Source organism: Camelina sativa, chromosome 6 (assembly GCF_030686135.1).
Source record: "Camelina sativa cultivar CO46 ecotype springtype chromosome 6, ASM3068613v1".
Taxonomy (NCBI): Eukaryota; Viridiplantae; Streptophyta; class Magnoliopsida; order Brassicales; family Brassicaceae; genus Camelina; species Camelina sativa.
This window is the reverse complement of record NC_141885.1, coordinates 2479551-2496182: the sequence shown is the minus strand read 5'-3', so window position 1 is coordinate 2496182 and position 16632 is coordinate 2479551. Positions and strand designations below refer to the sequence as shown.

The 16632-nt window shown below is 39.0% G+C and overlaps 1 protein-coding gene and 1 long non-coding RNA gene across 3 annotated transcripts; one reads left to right on the top strand and one right to left on the bottom strand.

Annotated features, from left to right (window-relative positions):
• Positions 1 to 3815: 3815 nt before the first annotated feature.
• On the top strand, positions 3816 to 6634 carry LOC147942164 (uncharacterized). The gene is made up of 2 exons (XM_087455949.1): positions 3816 to 5356; positions 5452 to 6634. The coding sequence occupies exons 1-2, from the start codon at positions 3822 to 3824 to the stop codon at positions 6632 to 6634; spliced, it is 2718 nt and encodes a 905-aa protein (XP_087312075.1). The 5' UTR covers positions 3816 to 3821.
• A 7023-nt stretch (positions 6635 to 13657) lies between these two features.
• On the bottom strand, positions 13658 to 14849 carry LOC147942163 (uncharacterized). 2 transcript variants are annotated; one of them, XR_015560292.1, is made up of 4 exons: positions 14596 to 14849; positions 14424 to 14507; positions 14197 to 14245; positions 13658 to 14061 (listed from the first exon to the last, which is right to left on the bottom strand). It is a non-coding gene; the product is annotated as an uncharacterized LOC147942163 (long non-coding RNA). The 2 variants fall into 2 exon arrangements; XR_015560291.1 differs by having other exon boundaries at positions 14197 to 14507.
• Between the last annotated feature and the right edge of the window lie 1783 nt (positions 14850 to 16632).

Here is a 16632-nt window from a genome sequence, read left to right as displayed (position 1 = left end):
TATTTTAACTTTCCTGAGGATTAGTTAAACGTCTTTATTTTAGGTTTATGTGTTTGTTTTAACATCTTATCAAGAAAGGAGCCAATCCAGTTTCGGAGGATAAGCAAACTAAACAACCTTAGACCACAAATTTATATTATGTTTAAAAGCCATCGAATAATATGTATATTATAATAGTTACAATATATTTTTCTCACTAAAATCTACTTCATCCATTCTTTATTAATCCATTTTCTAGAGAAAAACAAATGTTGCACAAAAAAAATAAGGATTAATCAGTAACAGAGGGAGTATTGTCTAATATAACCATTTAATACAATCCCACATAAATTTTAATATTTTCAATGATGGGAAGTTTTTTTAGTCAAGTGGTTACAACACCAACTCTGTGACCGATCCCACCGGAGTTTGATTCCACTATGTCACGTTATCTCGCTTAGTAGGGACTGGCTATGAATCGGGCCTTTGTGATTATATGTTGAAAAAAAAATCAATGATAAATGGAAATAAGGTCGGAATATGATTTGTGGCAACATTTTCATTTTGTTGGATGAAAAGGGATTTAATTTCATATAACAATATTGGCCAGGCTGGATTATGGAGAATCACTATCCATGAAGATAGAGGCATATCAAAGGCACTTAAAAACGTTTGGACCGAGCAAAATCGAAGTCAATTATGGCCGGCCAGTTGTGGCCCAATGGTTGAGAAAAAAAAAAACATAAAAAGTTGAGGCAAGTTAATTCAAGAGTGATGGAGAGATAATTGTTTAGTATTATTGGTGTAGGTGCGGAAGCTTAAAGGGGGTTAAAAGGCGACGGCTCTGTTTTGTTTGGACAAAAACAGAGTGTTTGTTCGTCATCGTAGGTGAGGGGGAAGAACGGGTCGACGAAGGTGGAACAGAACGAACAAGAACGAAACGAGAGTCCTCCTCTCAGGTCTTGACACAAGCTCTTTTGGCAATTACTATTGCCTCTGTTTTGGGTTTTTTATTAGACTTCAAATCAATGATAATGATACAGAGATTTGCGACTCTATTTAAGGCCAAACTAAAAGATACGTCCTAATCCTAAATCCAAGAATTTAGACTCGAGTTTATCCTAAACCAAAGGAAAACAAATCCAAAAACAAAACGTATAATGAGTCTTGTGGCACAAGCAACACAACATCGACGTAAGTGTGTCACAAGGCGGAAGTACGATGCACGCTGCATCAATTATAATGTTTAGTATGTTAAGTATCTGGTGTTTAGGGTTTAGAATTTAGTTATTATATATATATATATTATTGAAAATGGATTACATGAGAAGGGATTTCTTTTAAAATTATTTGTTGTTAAGTATTACTTTTAGATGATGAAAGTAAAATAAATGTATAGAACAACATTAAATTATCTATCAAAGTAATTATATAGTAAGGTCTTACAATTTTCTTTTTAGACTACTGATCAGTTTTTTTCCAAAAACAAAAAACAAAAGTGTAAATAAATATAATTTATCTGAATTACTTAACAAAAATACCAAATTAAATTAATTTTGCGGTAACTTAAAAAATAGTCCTATTATTATAATAACATATTGTTTAAATATTTTCAACAATACCACGTACTTCCTCTATCTCAAAATCACTCTTTTATAAAGCATCATATAACAAATATATATTAAAATATTATACTTAAACCGTAATATTATAAAAATTAATTTTCAATACATATAGTAACAATTACATATAAATTTCAAATACAATTGAATATAAATTTCATTTTTTATTTCAAATAAATAATGCATACAAAACCCACGCATCGTGTGGGCTAGTTTCTAGTGAATTATATGTTTTGATCTCATCTCTGTTCTTACCTTTCTAATGAATTTGTGTATACTTGTGAAATCTAATCAAAATGCTGGATTCGTTCGTCAATGTAAATTGTAGTTGGTGTTTGAACAAGTTGTATAACCTTTTGGAAGCTTTTCCACTCTTACGGTTCTCACTTCTTTTATCCACTCTTTTAATGATCAGTGTGAGTGGTGTTGTATTAATAAATAATAATCAAGTGGTTAATGAATTTATCTGCTGCAACGACTAATGTGGCCTTTATCCAACTGATCAGAACTTTCATGGGGTTTCAAATGTTATTTAAGTCATGATATTCTGATATCATAACATATGCTTTAATTTTGTCTTTCCTAGCTCTAGGTCGGTGGTCTTCAGATTGTTTAGGCTCTTCTGTTCAGTTTTAGGACTGATTTGCATATATGTTGTTATAGCGTCTTGTATACTGATTGATAGTCCCTTTTATCAATCAAATTTGTGTTCAATGTATTTGACTTGTAAAGTCTCTTTATTTGAAAATGCAGGATAAGTGAGGAGTACAATTGCAACATTTAAAGACGTATAGATGTGTACGACATAGAGTATTGTGTGCTTGTGCCAAACTGAAAAGACATGTCTTGACTCTTGAGTAAGTATGGGTCTACTAAAGCAGGTTCCTTTGAGGACTTCGCGAACGAGAAAAAGCATCCGAAGGTTTTAACTCTAAAAATACTTAGCTTCACTCCTAGAGGTGAACCTTTGTATTCACTCCCTCTCCTCTCAACCAATCATAATGTTTTATCTAATATTTTATTTTAAAAGTAAATCAAAATTAATTAAAAAGCAAAACAAATTATATAGACTTTTATTTAAGAAAAATTAAATACTGGTTTGGTTTAGATTTTACAATTAAACGAAATTATATATTGGTTTGGGTTTAGAAATGAGAAATAGGGTTTAGATTTTACAATTAAAATGAAACTATATGTCGGTTTGGATTTACAAATGAGGTGGTTAGGGTTTAGATTTTACAATTAGAACAAAATTATATGTAGGTTTGGTTTACAAATGAGGTGGTTAGGGTTTAGATTTTACAATTAGAGACGAAATTATATGTCAGTTTGGATTTACAAATGAGATGGTTAGGGTTTAGATTTTACAATTAGAACGTAATTATATGTCGGTTTGGGTTTACAAATGAGATGGTTAGGGTTTAGATTTTATAATTAGAACGAAATTATATGTCGGTTTGGGTTTACAAATGAGATGGTTAGAGTTTAGATTTTACAATTAGAACGAAATTATATGTCGGTTTGGGTTTACAAATGAGATGGTTAGGATTTAGATTTTACAATTAGAATAAAATAATATGTCGGTTTGGGTTTATAAATAAGATGGTTAGTGTTAAATTTTATAATTAAAATAAAATTATATATGGGTTTGGATTTATAAAAGATCGGTTTAAGTTTTTAATTTTATAATAATGTATACAAATTTTATTTACTTATTTTAGAAGGAGGTGAACTAAGAAGTTATGAAGTATTGCTCTTTTAACTCCCTCTCATGAACTTGGTTCGATGACTTGATGTAGTCAAAAATTTGGTACCTATGTTTTGGGTAATTTATATAATATAGTTTTTTAATAATATTTTTTAACTAAAAAGGTTTATATTTTGACTTTGCCAAAAAAGGTTAAAAAACATGCAGCGTGGTACAAAAGTGGTAATACAACATTAACATTAAAATTGTGCTACAAAAGTGGTAATCATATCATAGAATATACGCTGTGATATGTGAACATATGATATTGTATCTAAAAAACGCTATAGTATATGGTGAAAATTTATGTAAACAGTAAACGATATTATGTCAGTATAGTGCTATAATCACCCATATTTCTGTCTTGTGATCGGGTTCTTATAGATGGATTGAACTAACATGTTTTATCCGTAAAAAAAACTATGAACTATGGTGATTTAGTGACGGCGAGGGTTGGCGATCAGGATGCTGCGATGACTGATGTCGGTGAGAGGGCCAGGCCGCCTGGAGATCCTCTTGACCCATCGAGAGTTTGGGTGGAGAAGTTGATGGGTAGCACGGGTGGGGGGATCCCAAGGCCGAAGAATGTAGTTGATGATGCCTTCGTAGAGGCGAGGCTAAGTTTGGAGTTTTTTGATGGAGAGGATGGGGAACCAGTGCTTACAATTGGCAATGAGGTGCTGGAAGCTATGAACGGGTTGTGGAAGAGATGCATGATAGTCAAGTTGTTAGGCCGACCTGTCCCAATTAATGTTCTTAATCGAAAGCTGAGGGAGTTGTGGAAGCCAAGGGGTGACATGTTTGTTATGGATCTGCCTAGGCAGTTCTTTATGATCCGCTTTGAGCTAGAAGAAGAATATATGGCGGCGCTCACAGGAGGACCGTGGAGAGTGTTTGGCAATTATCTTATGGTACAGGACTGGTCGCCACAGTTCGACCCATTACGAGATGACATAGTCACGACCCCGGTATGGGTGAGCGTGTCAAATATTCCATATAACTATTACCATAGAGCGATCCTGAACGCGATAGCACGTGGATTAGGGGAACCGTTAAAGGTGGATATGTCAACGCTGAATTTTGAGAGAGGGCGTTTTGCTCGTGTCTATGTGGCAGTTAATCTGTCTAAGCCATTGAAGGGGACAGTGATGATTAATGGAGAAAGGTTCTTTGTGACGTATGAGGGCCTACCGAATATCTGTTCGCTGTGTGGAATATACGGTCACTTAGTTCATGCGTGTCCTAAGAGAGTCGTAGAAAGAAGTATTGTGGTCGCAGAGACGGCTCCGGTGATGGAGGGGACGGTGCCGGTGAGTCATGGTAATGAATTCACGGATGTGAGGAGGCACGGGAGGCGGTCCAGCTCAACGGTGAAGCCGCTGGTGTTTACTGCGGGTGTGTCGGCTGAAAGAGCGGGGGACAAATCAGGAAAGAATATCCAGGGGATCTCCAGGAAACCGGTTTTGGAAACATCAAATCGTTTTGGCAGTTTGGAGGATAATTTAGTATCTCACGAAATCAGGGAAGTCGCTAATGTGGCGGAGGTGAATAAGGAAAACATATCTCCTCAGAATCAGCGGCAGCTGGAGCAGAGTAAGGCACACGCAACAGAAGCGGCTACGATGGCAAATTCAAATAAAGGTCAGAGGGGGCGTTATGTTGGGCCGCATAATAAGAAATCTGGAAAAAATAAAGTAGTTGAATCCAGTGGGCCGCAACAGAAACAAGGTTTATTTAAGAAACACTCAAAGGGCCTCGTTTTCGGGCCCACTAAAGGGGAAGAGTTGTTGTTCACCACTGGTAAGCGACTGCGGGTAGAGACGGGGGAGCTGGGGAGACCTGGAGGAGTGTTCACGAACAGTGGAAGGGACCAATCGATGGAGAGGCAGCAGATTGAGTTGCCCATGAGCATGGAGGATGGTTCTTTGTTGCCGGAGAATAAGAAACCAGATGATGGAGATCCCTCCCAGAAGAATTCCTCGACGGAAAGGAGAGATTTGGGGTCGCAGTAACAGTTCGCCCCGGTAGTTTAGATTTTTCTCATTCAAATCTCAATGAATTGTTTATTGTGGAACTGTCGGGGGCAAATAAACCCAATTTCAGGAGAGCTATTCGATATCTCTTAAAGAAATTTCCGACAGACATACTTGCGTTGTTTGAAACTCATGCCAGAGGTACCAATGCGGATCATATTTGTCAAGGTTTGGGCTTCGATAGTTCGTTTCGGGTGGACTCGGTTGGGCAGAGTGGTGGTTTGTGGCTTTTGTGGCGGTCAGAGATTGGAGAGATTACCATTGTGGAATCTTCAGATCAGTTCATAGTGGCAAAGATAGTAACGGGGACGGAGGTTCTGAATCTCGTTGTGGTGTATGCAGCTCCCTCGGTGAGCCGACGGAACGGGGTTTGGGATCAACTAAGTCGAGCTATTATCGCGTTAGATGGTCCTGTCCTGGTCGGGGGGGACTTTAACACAATTGTGAGGATTGATGAACGGTCAGGTGGTAATGGGAGGTTGTCACCGGATTCACTGACGTTTGGGGATTGGATTAATAGTCTATCTTTGATCGACATGGGTTTCCGGGGGAACAAGTTCACATGGCGTCGAGGCAGAATGGAACAGACGTGTGTGGCAAAACGGTTAGATAGAGTTTTATGCTGTGCTCATGCGAGACTGAAGTGGCAAGATGCAAGGGTTATCCACCTCCCATTCTTGGCTTCCGATCACGCACCCCTCTATGTACAGCTGTGCCCGGAGGTTGTTCGCTGTCCAAGTCGAAGACCTTTTAGGTTTGAAGCGGCCTGGATAAATCATCCTAGCTTCAAGGACCTCTTAGCAACGTCGTGGAATGGCCAGGTAACAACACCGGATGCTTTGAATGACTTACGGGTAAAACTCAAAGAGTGGAACAGGGATGTGTTTGGTGATATTACGAAACGGAAAGAGGAGTTGATGAGGAAGATCAGACGAGTCCAGGATGATCTGGATATAATGCATTCGGATTCGTTATTACTTGAGGAAGAGGATTTGTTAAAGGAGTTTGAAGTGGTTCTAGAGCAAGAGGAAACTTTGTGGTTTCAAATATCAAGGGAGAAGTGGATAATGCAAGGAGACAAGAATACCAAATATTTTCACATGTCTACTATCATACGAAGAAGGAGGAATCGTGTGGAGATGTTGAAGAATGATGAGAATAGTTGGGTCTCGGAGGCTCAGGAACTGGATAGGATGGTTGTGGCTTACTATAGTCAACTATACTCGTTGGAGGATGTTCCAGCACCTGTCTAAGTCTTGCCGTGTGCCGGTTTTGTCACTCTTACGAGAGCGGATCGAAATGTTCTAAACACACCCTTTGTTGAAGCGGATGTGGTGAAGGCTGTTTCTAGTATGGGGGGGGGGGGTTTTAAGGCCCCTGATCCGGATGGGTATCAGCCTATATTTTATCAAAAGGGTTGGGAGACGGTTGGAGAGTCGGTAGTCAAGTTTGTTCTAGACTTCTTCAGGACAAGGGTCTTATTACCTGGTATGAACGATTCTCTTCTTGTTCTGATACCTAAAGTTACAAAACCGGAGAGGGTAAACCAGTTTAGGCCGATAAGCATGTGCAACGTGCTATTTAAGATTATCACGAAGATGATGGTGATTCGACTCAGACATGTGATTGGTAAACTTATTAGACCTGCACAATCTAGCTTCATTCCGGGGAGATTAAGCACCGATAACATTGTGATAGTTCAAGAAGCAGTGCATTCAATGCGCAAGAAGAAGGGTAGGAAGGGTTGGATGCTTCTTAAATTGGATTTGGAAAAACACTACAAGAAAACAAGCCTTTTGCGAGGACACATTGCGACGGAGTACAGCTCTCGCAAATTTGCGATAGATTTGCGAGGGATTTAATAGGAAATAAAAAATCGTAGCAAATCCCTCGCAAATTTGCGAGGAACAACTCCGTCGCCAATCCGCTGCTCATTTGCGACGCATTTACGACGAATTCGCTGGGAAGGTCCCTTTCCTCGCAAATCCCTCGCAATATTGCGACGATTTTGCGAGAACAACCTCCATAGCAAATTTGCTATGGAATTGCGAGTAATTTGCGAAAGCCATAGCAAATTTGCTATTACAAAACTTAATAGAATTATTCTGAAATACATTTGAATGTGTTCATAAGGTGAATTTAGTAACTTTTAACATTATTTTGATGGTTTTTACAAATTAGATATTCAAGGTTTGCGACTGATTTGCTAGAGCCATAGCAAATTGGTCGCAAATCCATTGCAAAAGACCCAAAACATAGCAATTCCCTCGCAAAAAAAACTTTAAACCCTTAACCCTAAACCCTAAACCCTAAAGACTTATTACATTACTATTAATGATTAAAAAGGATGAATCCAAAATTGTTAATCAAAGATAGCAGTGCAACACAAAATTGTTAGAGAATTGGAAAATTTGGCAAATATTTGTCTCAATGTATTGAACATATATGTGATATAGTGTAGAACATCATCATGTTTAGAGTAAGATGCAAAATTGGACAATTTTGGAAAGTTTGATGATAGAAAAGAGTATGATGACACCATTGGACCTTATAATATACTTGAAAGTTAATTTGACTAATTTGTTACAATTATTTTGATGGTTTTTGCAAATTAGATATTCAAGGTTTGCGACAATTTTGCGACTGATTTGCTATGGCTTTAGCAAATCAGTCGCAAATCCATTGCAAAGGTCTCAATACATAGCAATTCCCTCGCAAATAACAACCCTAAACCGTTGAACCTAGACCTTTAAGACTTACTTTGCGAGGGATTTGCAAGAGTCCCTCGCAATTTGGTCGCAAAAAACTGTAAATAAGAAAATTTATATTAATTATTGTTTGCGATGCTTTTGCGAGGGACTCTAGTAAATCCCTCGCAAATTTTGCGAGAGAATTGCGACGCCATTAATTTCTTATATAAGTAAAAAACCTAGTTTGAGCGAAGCTCAAACCATCACCCGCAGCCGACAAACCCTAAAAACTTCTCTTCTTCTTCCGATTTCATTCTTCTCCGGTTGTCTTCTCCGGTTGTCTACTCCTCATCTCATCCCTTCTCCGGTTGTCTACTCCTCCTCTCATCTCTTCTCCAGTGTCTACTCCTCCTCTCATCTCTTCTCCGGTGTCTACTCCTCCTCCCATCCCTTCTCAGGTTATGCTACTCCTCCTCTCATCCCTTCTCCGACTAATCTCCTCCTCCTCTCTCTTCTTCTGTTGTTTTTTAGATGGGTTTCGATTTAGGGTTTGTCGATTTAGGGTTCTTAATTCAATTTTTGGGTTTCGATTTAGGGTTTTCCGATTAGGGTTTCGATTTAGAGTTTTCCGATTAGGGTTTCGATTTGATTAGGGTTTCAATTAGGGTTTCGATTCGATTTTAGGGGTTTTAATTCGATTCGATTGGGATTAGGGTTTCGATTGGGATTAGGGTTTCGATTGGGATTAGGGTTTCGATTGGGATTAGGGTTTCGATTCGATTGGGATTAGGGTTTCGATTCGATTGGGATTAGGGTTTCGATTCGATTGGGATTAGGGTTTCGATTGGGATTAGGGTTTCGATTGGGATTAGGGTTTCGATTGGGATTAGAGTTTCGATTCGATTGGGATTAGGGTTTCGATTGGGATTAGGTTTTTAATTCAATTCGATTGTGATTAGGTGTTTTAATTTTTGTTTTTAATTTAGGGTAATGATTAATTTTACATATTCTCCTTCTCTTCTCAGATGTCTTCTCGAGACCAAAACGGATCTGTCAACCAAAACCATTACTCAAGGTTCATATCTTCACAAGGATTATCTCCTCCCGTCCCTTCTCGAGGGGTACGTTCTACTGGCTCTGCTCAAAGGCTACATTCTACCGCCTCTTCTCAAGGTACCTCACCGGTGCAAAATGATCTTCCTCCTCTGCAAAATGATCCTCCTCAGCAAAATGATCCTCCTCAGCAATCAACGTCGTGTGTCAACGGTGCAAGTGCCTCTCAAGTGTTTTTCACTTTGGAAGAGTTACTTGCAAGTCTCGGGCGTGCTGGCTTACCAAAACTGGATCCTAAGCGACCTCCGGGTACTATGTGGTGAGAATGTTATGTATCTAACATATAGTTTATCTTTATATTTTGTATTTTCAATGATCCTAATTCCTTTTATCTTATGTTTTGTAGGTTTGACCAGGATTCTTCGGTTGCTGCTACTGTCCGGGCCATTTTTGAAAGAGATTTCAAGTCAGCTCATGCCAATTGGACCCAAACACCAGGTCCGGTTGTAAACCGGTGGTTTGAAACTTTTGCGGTAAGTTACAAATTGTTGTTGTGTTTAAATTTGAATTTGGTTCTGATTCTGTTTCTGATTCATTTTATGTCTTTACAAGCAAACATACAATTGGGATGCGTCCATCAATGGAAGAGTTAGAGCTGAGTTTGAAAAGAAGTTGAAGACTCGAATGAGTGATCAAGTGTCTCGGTGGAAGGGTAAGTGGAGGAAGAAAGGTAATGATGCAATGCCGCGGTGGCTTGATCCTACTGTATGGGATGGCTTGGTCAACTTTTGGTGTGAACCAAAATCAGAAGCAAAGAGTATCAACAGCCGTAATGCTCGCTATAGTGATCCTGATGGCACCGGAATACATAAGCACCGTTCTGGTCAGACCTCTTTTAAAGCCCGAGCACGAAAGCTTGTAAGTATCTATGTTTAACACAAGTTCATTAATCATATCATATATACAATATAGTAATATAGTTGTTTGATTTCTCTGTTTTTAGTCTGAGAGTACTGGTGAGCCACTACCTGATTTCCTGCGAGTACTAGAAGATACTCATAGGAAACCTGATGGGTCGTTTGTTGATGGACTGTCTGAGAAGGTGTTCAATGAAGTGTCGTCAAAGATAGCTGAAGCTGAGTCTTCCCTAATATCAGCGGATAACATGGAGAGTAGTGCTTCTGGTGGGTTATCACTAATTGTGAAGAACCAAATTTATGCCGAGGTAAAACATGCTTCATTGTTTATGTTAATGTTTGTGTTTGTGTAAACACTTATGGTGTCTATATGTTTTGTTCGCAGGTTGCTCCAAAGAAAAAGAACCGGATATATGGTGTTGGTAACATGCAAGCAGAAGCATCTTCAGCTCATATTGTTCAACCGCCTCCTCCTTCTGAAGATCCACTTGTTCTAGCTGCGAAGCTTGCTGCTGCCGAAGCTGTTCTTGAAACTCAGGCAACTCAACTATAGGCCAATGCACAAAAGATGCAAGAAATTTCAGAGAAGATGCATAGTTATGATGCATACTTTGATTATCTTGCATCTAAAGATCCAGAGTTTGCTGCTAGATTTCACCGAGAAGATTCACCGGCCAGACCTGCCACCGGAGATGGAACCACCGGAGATGGAACCACTGGACAGTAAACAATGATGAACTTGTTTTGTAAACTTAGTACTCTTTATCCTCTCATATTTAGAACAATATCGGTTATTATGTTTTGTTATTGTAAACTTAGTACTTTTAATTTGCTTAAGTATAAAGTTTAATTATAATTCCAGGATTAATTTTAATTACAGGTTTAATTTAATTACCAAAATGAAAATTCTATTTTTTTTTACAATTTGCACCGAAATTTGCAACGGAAATTTTAATTGCAAAAGCCTCGCAAATTTGCGAGGGATTTACTAGATCCAGAATTGCTAGGATTTTGCTAGAATAGTAGTTCCTCGCAAAAATGCGTGGGATTTGCGAGGGACAACGTTTCCTCGCAAAAGTTGCGAGGGAATTGCAACGTTGACCGATTTGCGAGACGCGATTTGCGAGGAACAGACTTTCCTCGCAAATTTCTCGCTTTTGTCGATTTGCGAAGGATTCGCGATAGATTTGTCCATCGCAAAAGACGTGTTTTCTTGTAGTGAAAGCATATGATCGGATCAGGTGGGACTTCCTGGAAGACACATTATATGCAGCAGGATTGTCAACGGAAGTAGTGAGCCGCATCCTTTAATGTGTTAAGCAGCCGGCTATGACTATACTCTGGAATGGTGACAAAACAGAGCCATTTACACCATCTCGTGGGCTAAGACAAGGGGACCCCTTATCCCCGTATCTCTTTGTCCTATGTTTGGAACGGTTATGTCACTTAATAGAGAATTCCATTCTGGAGGGTGAATGAAAACCTATTAGTCTGTCGCGTCGAGGCCCTAAGTTATCTCATGTCTGCTTTGCAGACGATTTAATACTTTTTGCAGAAGCCTCGATCTCTCAGGTGAGAGTGATTCGACGTGTGTTGGAGAGATTTTGTACAGCTTCTCAGGAAATGTCTCTCGGGAGATGGGGAAGTTAATTAGTGATGAGAGTGGGATCCAGTCCACAACGGATCTTGGTAAATATCTCGGTATGCCTGTTCTGCAGAAAAGGATCAACAAGGAGACCTTTGGAGAGGTGCTACAAAGGGTCACATCGCGGTTAGCAGGGTGGAAAAGCAAGTGTCTAAGTATGGCAGGGCGGTTAACCTTGACGAAATCAGTTTTATTGGCAATACGAGTCCATTCAATGAGCACAATACTTCTACCGGCATCCGTTTTGGATGGTCTGGATCGAGTAGCCCGAGACTTTATATGGGGTAGCTCTCAGGAGAAGAGAAAACAACACTTAGTGGCGTGGGACAGAGTGTGTTTACCTAAAGTAGAGGGAGGTTTGGGTATCAGAACTGCCAAGAATATGAATAAAGCACTCCTGGCGAAAGTTGGATGGAGACTTTTGGCTGATCAGACTAGTTTGTGGGCACGGATTCTGCGAACCAAGTATAAGGTGAAGAACAACCGGGAACGAGATTGGATGGGTGCTCGGAAACCGGGTTCATCAACGTGGCAAAGTGTGAAGGTTGGGTTACGGGATGTGGTGCTCCAGGGTCAGAGTTGGATTGTGGGAAATGGTCGGGATATACTCTTTTGGGAGGATAGATGGCTGCTCGAAGAACCGCTTGTGGGGTGGGTGAGAGCAGATTTGCCAAGTGAGCTAAAGGAGCTGCATGTAAGGGATTTTTGGAGGGATGCGCACGGTTGGTCTCTGGCACGTCTGTCACCTTTCCTGTCTCAGCATATTCAACTGTTACTAGCTGCATTGGTAGTTGATAATGGCTCTGGTGCTTGGGATAGATTGACTTGGGGTGAAACGGCTGATGGCAAGTTCACCGTGACGTCTGCATATTCTATGTTAGCGAAGAACGCTTGCCCTCGAGTGAATATGGCTGCCTTTTATTCTCGCCTGTGGAGAGTTGTTGCTCCTGAGAGAGTTAAAGTGTTCTTATGGTTGGTGTCCCAGCAAGCCATCATGACAAACGTGGAGAGGCACCGCAGACACTTGAGTTCGACATCAGTTTGTCAGGTATGTAAGGGAGGAGAAGAGACAGTCCTACATGTTTTACGAGATTGTCCCTCTATCGCTGGCTTATGGAGGCGTGTTATACCAATGAATTCGCGACAGAGTTTCTTTAATACCTCACTGTTAGGGTGGTTGTATGATAATCTGCAAATGGGTGTTCAAGTAGCGGGTAGTGATTGGTCAACCTTATTTGCTATGGGGTTGTGGTGGAGCTGGAAATGGCGATGTGGTAGTGTATTTTGTGAGTACAGCAGGTGTCGGGACAAAATAAGATTTGTTAAAGATTTGGCTCGGGAAGTTAGTAAGGCACACCTAAGCTCTCGGGAGGGACAAGAGAGACCTGAGCGGATAGAGAGGCTGATTGCTTGGTTGCGTCCGGGACAAGGTTGGATGAAACTCAATACAGATGGGGCTTCCCATGGTAATCCCGGGTTGACTACTGCAGGTGGTGTTCTGCGGGATGGTTCTGGAGCATGGGGTGGAGGTTTCGCTTTAAATATTGGGATATGCTCAGCGCCCTTGGCAGAGTTATGGGGTGTATATCACGGGTTGTATTTGGCATGGGGGAAGAACGTTAGAAGACTGGAGCTGGAGGTGGATTCAGAGATAGTAGTTGGGTTTTTAAAGACAGGGATTAGTGATTCACATCCTCTGTTGTTCCTGGTATGGATGTGCCATGGCTTTTTATCAAGGGACTGGATAGTCCGGATTTCACATTTGTATAGGGAAGGTAACCGTCTAGCTGATGGGTTGGTCAACTATGCGTTTACTTTACCTTTCGGTTTGCATGTTTTCGACTCTGCTCCAATGTTTGTAGCTTCGATTGTAGGGAATGATGTTCAAGGGACTTCGGTTCCGAGACAGACTCGATTATAATTTATTTTTTAGTTTAATAATACCCTCCATTACCAAAAAAAAAAAACATGTTTTATCCATGGATCTTAATTTTATTATTTTTTATTTTCAAATTCATTTAAAACTTAACTTGGATTTCCAAATCAAATAAAAACATACAATCAATACCCCTAAGTAAACCCAAGAGCCGCAAGTAGAACAAACCATTCACGATATCAAAGAGAAGAACAACACCCCATGCATGTGTCACGTACTTACTATTCTTCTTCTTGGTCTATGCTCATTTGGTACTCTTCTTCTTCAACTTCTTATTTATCTTCTTTATTATTTTCTTCGATTTTCTGAAATCAACCAAAGTCTCCGGTCGCTCCTTCACCATGAAAGAAGTAGCATTCTTGGGATGAGAAGAAAGAAAAGCCCCACCTCCAATCATCTCCACGTCTTTGGTTCTATTCCCAGCAACACTACCAAACCTCTGCTTGAGACAAGTCACCAGTGGCAAAGGATAACAAGGGGTCAAATTTGATATCAGTGGTTTGAAATGACCTGTCTATAACCATTTGAATCCCGTATAAACAAATATATATGGCATATAAGCCTGGGTGCTTACCCTGGGTGCATGTTCTTCACAAGAGAGATGTGTGGTGAAACTTTCAACGCTTTGGCAAGAAAATTGGCAGCGTTTGCAAGAAAAACCAGACAGATTCATCAATTGTTACACTTGTTTCACTGCACTTCTCCAGGAGAAAGTGACTTCTTGGCTCTTTTTTATTATCACAAAGTGTATTTTCCCAAAATAACCCAGAACAAATCCGAACAAGGGAACCAGAGACTTACTGCCCAAGGAACCAGACGACCTAGCTTGCGGAGCAACCACAAACATCAGCAACGAACTAACTTGCAGATGAAGAAGCCAACGACCTGACTTGCGACAGAAGCAACAGATTAAAGAGACTAAAACAGTGACGTGAAGGAGATGGGAAACAGATTAATGTTTGGATTTCCTTACCCAAACGAACCACCGGTGATGGATCTCGACTCGGGTGAGAGAAGTGAACGACGGAGACAAACCGTGACTCAAGCGGTGGTGACTACGGCTCGACGTAATGTGGCGAACAACTCGTTTCTACTTTCTCACGAACAAGGACACACCACAACAAGGACAGCAACTTGATCTCAACGAGGATGGTGATGGTGACTTGAGATCCAGATTTACGGAAACAAGGGAGTGATCGAAGTTGGAACGAAAACTTTGTAAGCGGCTATGACGAAGAAGACAATACGTACACCCATATACACACTCGCTTAGGGTTTTTGTTTAACAAACGGGTTGGGCCTTTAATGGGCCTAAACGGGTCTCACAAACTTCTCCAACGATTATTATCGACGATGGCGCTATCAGCAGCCGAGAGAAAGAAAGGGATCTCTAAATATTTAGGGTGTACATTAATTTGTTGGGCTTACGACAAAACATTGGAGAGGCCCACAAGTTTCGTGGTATATATATATAGTAAGTTCACAACTGATGTTTCTAAAAATTATAAATCTTTAATTTATCGGTTTTAAATTAAGCTTTAAATGATGATGACTTTGTCGATTTCTTTAGGAGATACATTGGTTAACAATATGGAGGAGGAAAGCTTGAACCTTTACGAGTCTTCTCAGATATGTGTGACCAATCAGATTATCGGTTTAAAAGTTACAACTTTAAAAGTTAGCGGTAAACAATCAGATTTTAACAGTTAAAATTTTACAGCCAAAGCATCTACAACCAAATTCTCTGCCGCTAAAATTTAAAAATCAAAGTCTCTATAGCCAAAAATAACAGTCATTACCAATATGGAGGAGGAAAGCTTAATGACACTATAATTGCTTCTTTAATAACATACATTGTTGTATTCTCAAATCGCATCTATAAATCGTGAAGAGTCATAGATGCGATAATTGCTTCTTTAATAATTGGTTTTAAAGGTACCACAATATCATTATTATGACAAATATTAGTAACAATTTTTTATAAACGCTAAACTTCTAACATTTCTCATTTTAATCTAGATAATTTATTAAACAATTGACATTCATCATATTACGATAACCAAGATTATAAAATAAGAAAATTCTTTAAAAATGTTAATAATAACAAAAGTATCTTATTTTGTAATAAAAAATTTCAATATAAAAACGAAAAAGTCTCTTATTAATTTATCGATAAATTAAAACCTCTATAAATTAATAAAAATTCATGGTCCCGATCTTATTAATTTATTGAGATTTACTGTATATATTATATATTTGTATTCTTGTAAGTGTATCCATGCACTTGATTGTTGTTGAGTCTTTTGAATATTATGGTTTCATTGTATGATTGTATCATGATTGATTACCACATTTTTCTAATATGTATAGTTTGGTAATAAAATCTTGATTAAATCAAGTAATCCATTGATATAAAGAAACATAATAAAATTGACGACTTGTACCAGCACGTATCTTAATAATGGGTCCAAAAAAATTACACGTTTCAAATTAGATTATTAGCACTTTTAAATATGAAACTACATATTTGGGAGCTAGCTGGAGTACGAGTATTGACCACTTTATATTTGTAGAATATTTCAGAAGAAATCATATCATATATATGCTATACCTATAATTATGCAAACATATTAAAACCTTGTGATCTAGTGGTCCATGCGAATATCTGTCTTTGAGTCGACGATGATCAAAATCCAACGGATCATGCGTGTGCATGGTTTGACATTTTCGTCTACTACATGAAATTAGTTGCCATCTGTCACATTACGTTATAGTTTTATATACATTTCATGCAAAATTATGTGCTAACTTAACGTAAATCAATTAAACTATAAGTTCTTTGACCACATGACTCTAATCTCTTCACGTAGAAGACAGACTAGTTCTTTTCTAGTGACGAGATTCAAATCTGATACCTAATATAAGTTTATTTTATTTTATTTCTGTGGTAAACTATAAATTATGGAAAATGAGTTTGTTATAACAGAAAAATCATGTGCTGATAAAATGA

Coding starts and splice junctions, on each gene's coding strand:
- LOC147942164 (XM_087455949.1), top strand. CDS start 3,822: ATGACTGATGTCGGTGAGAGGGCCAGGCCGCCTGGAGATCCTCTTGAC. Junction 5,357..5,451: donor AGGAGAGATTTGGGGTCGCA/GTAACAGTTCGC, acceptor ACCCAATTTCAG/GAGAGCTATTCGATATCTCT.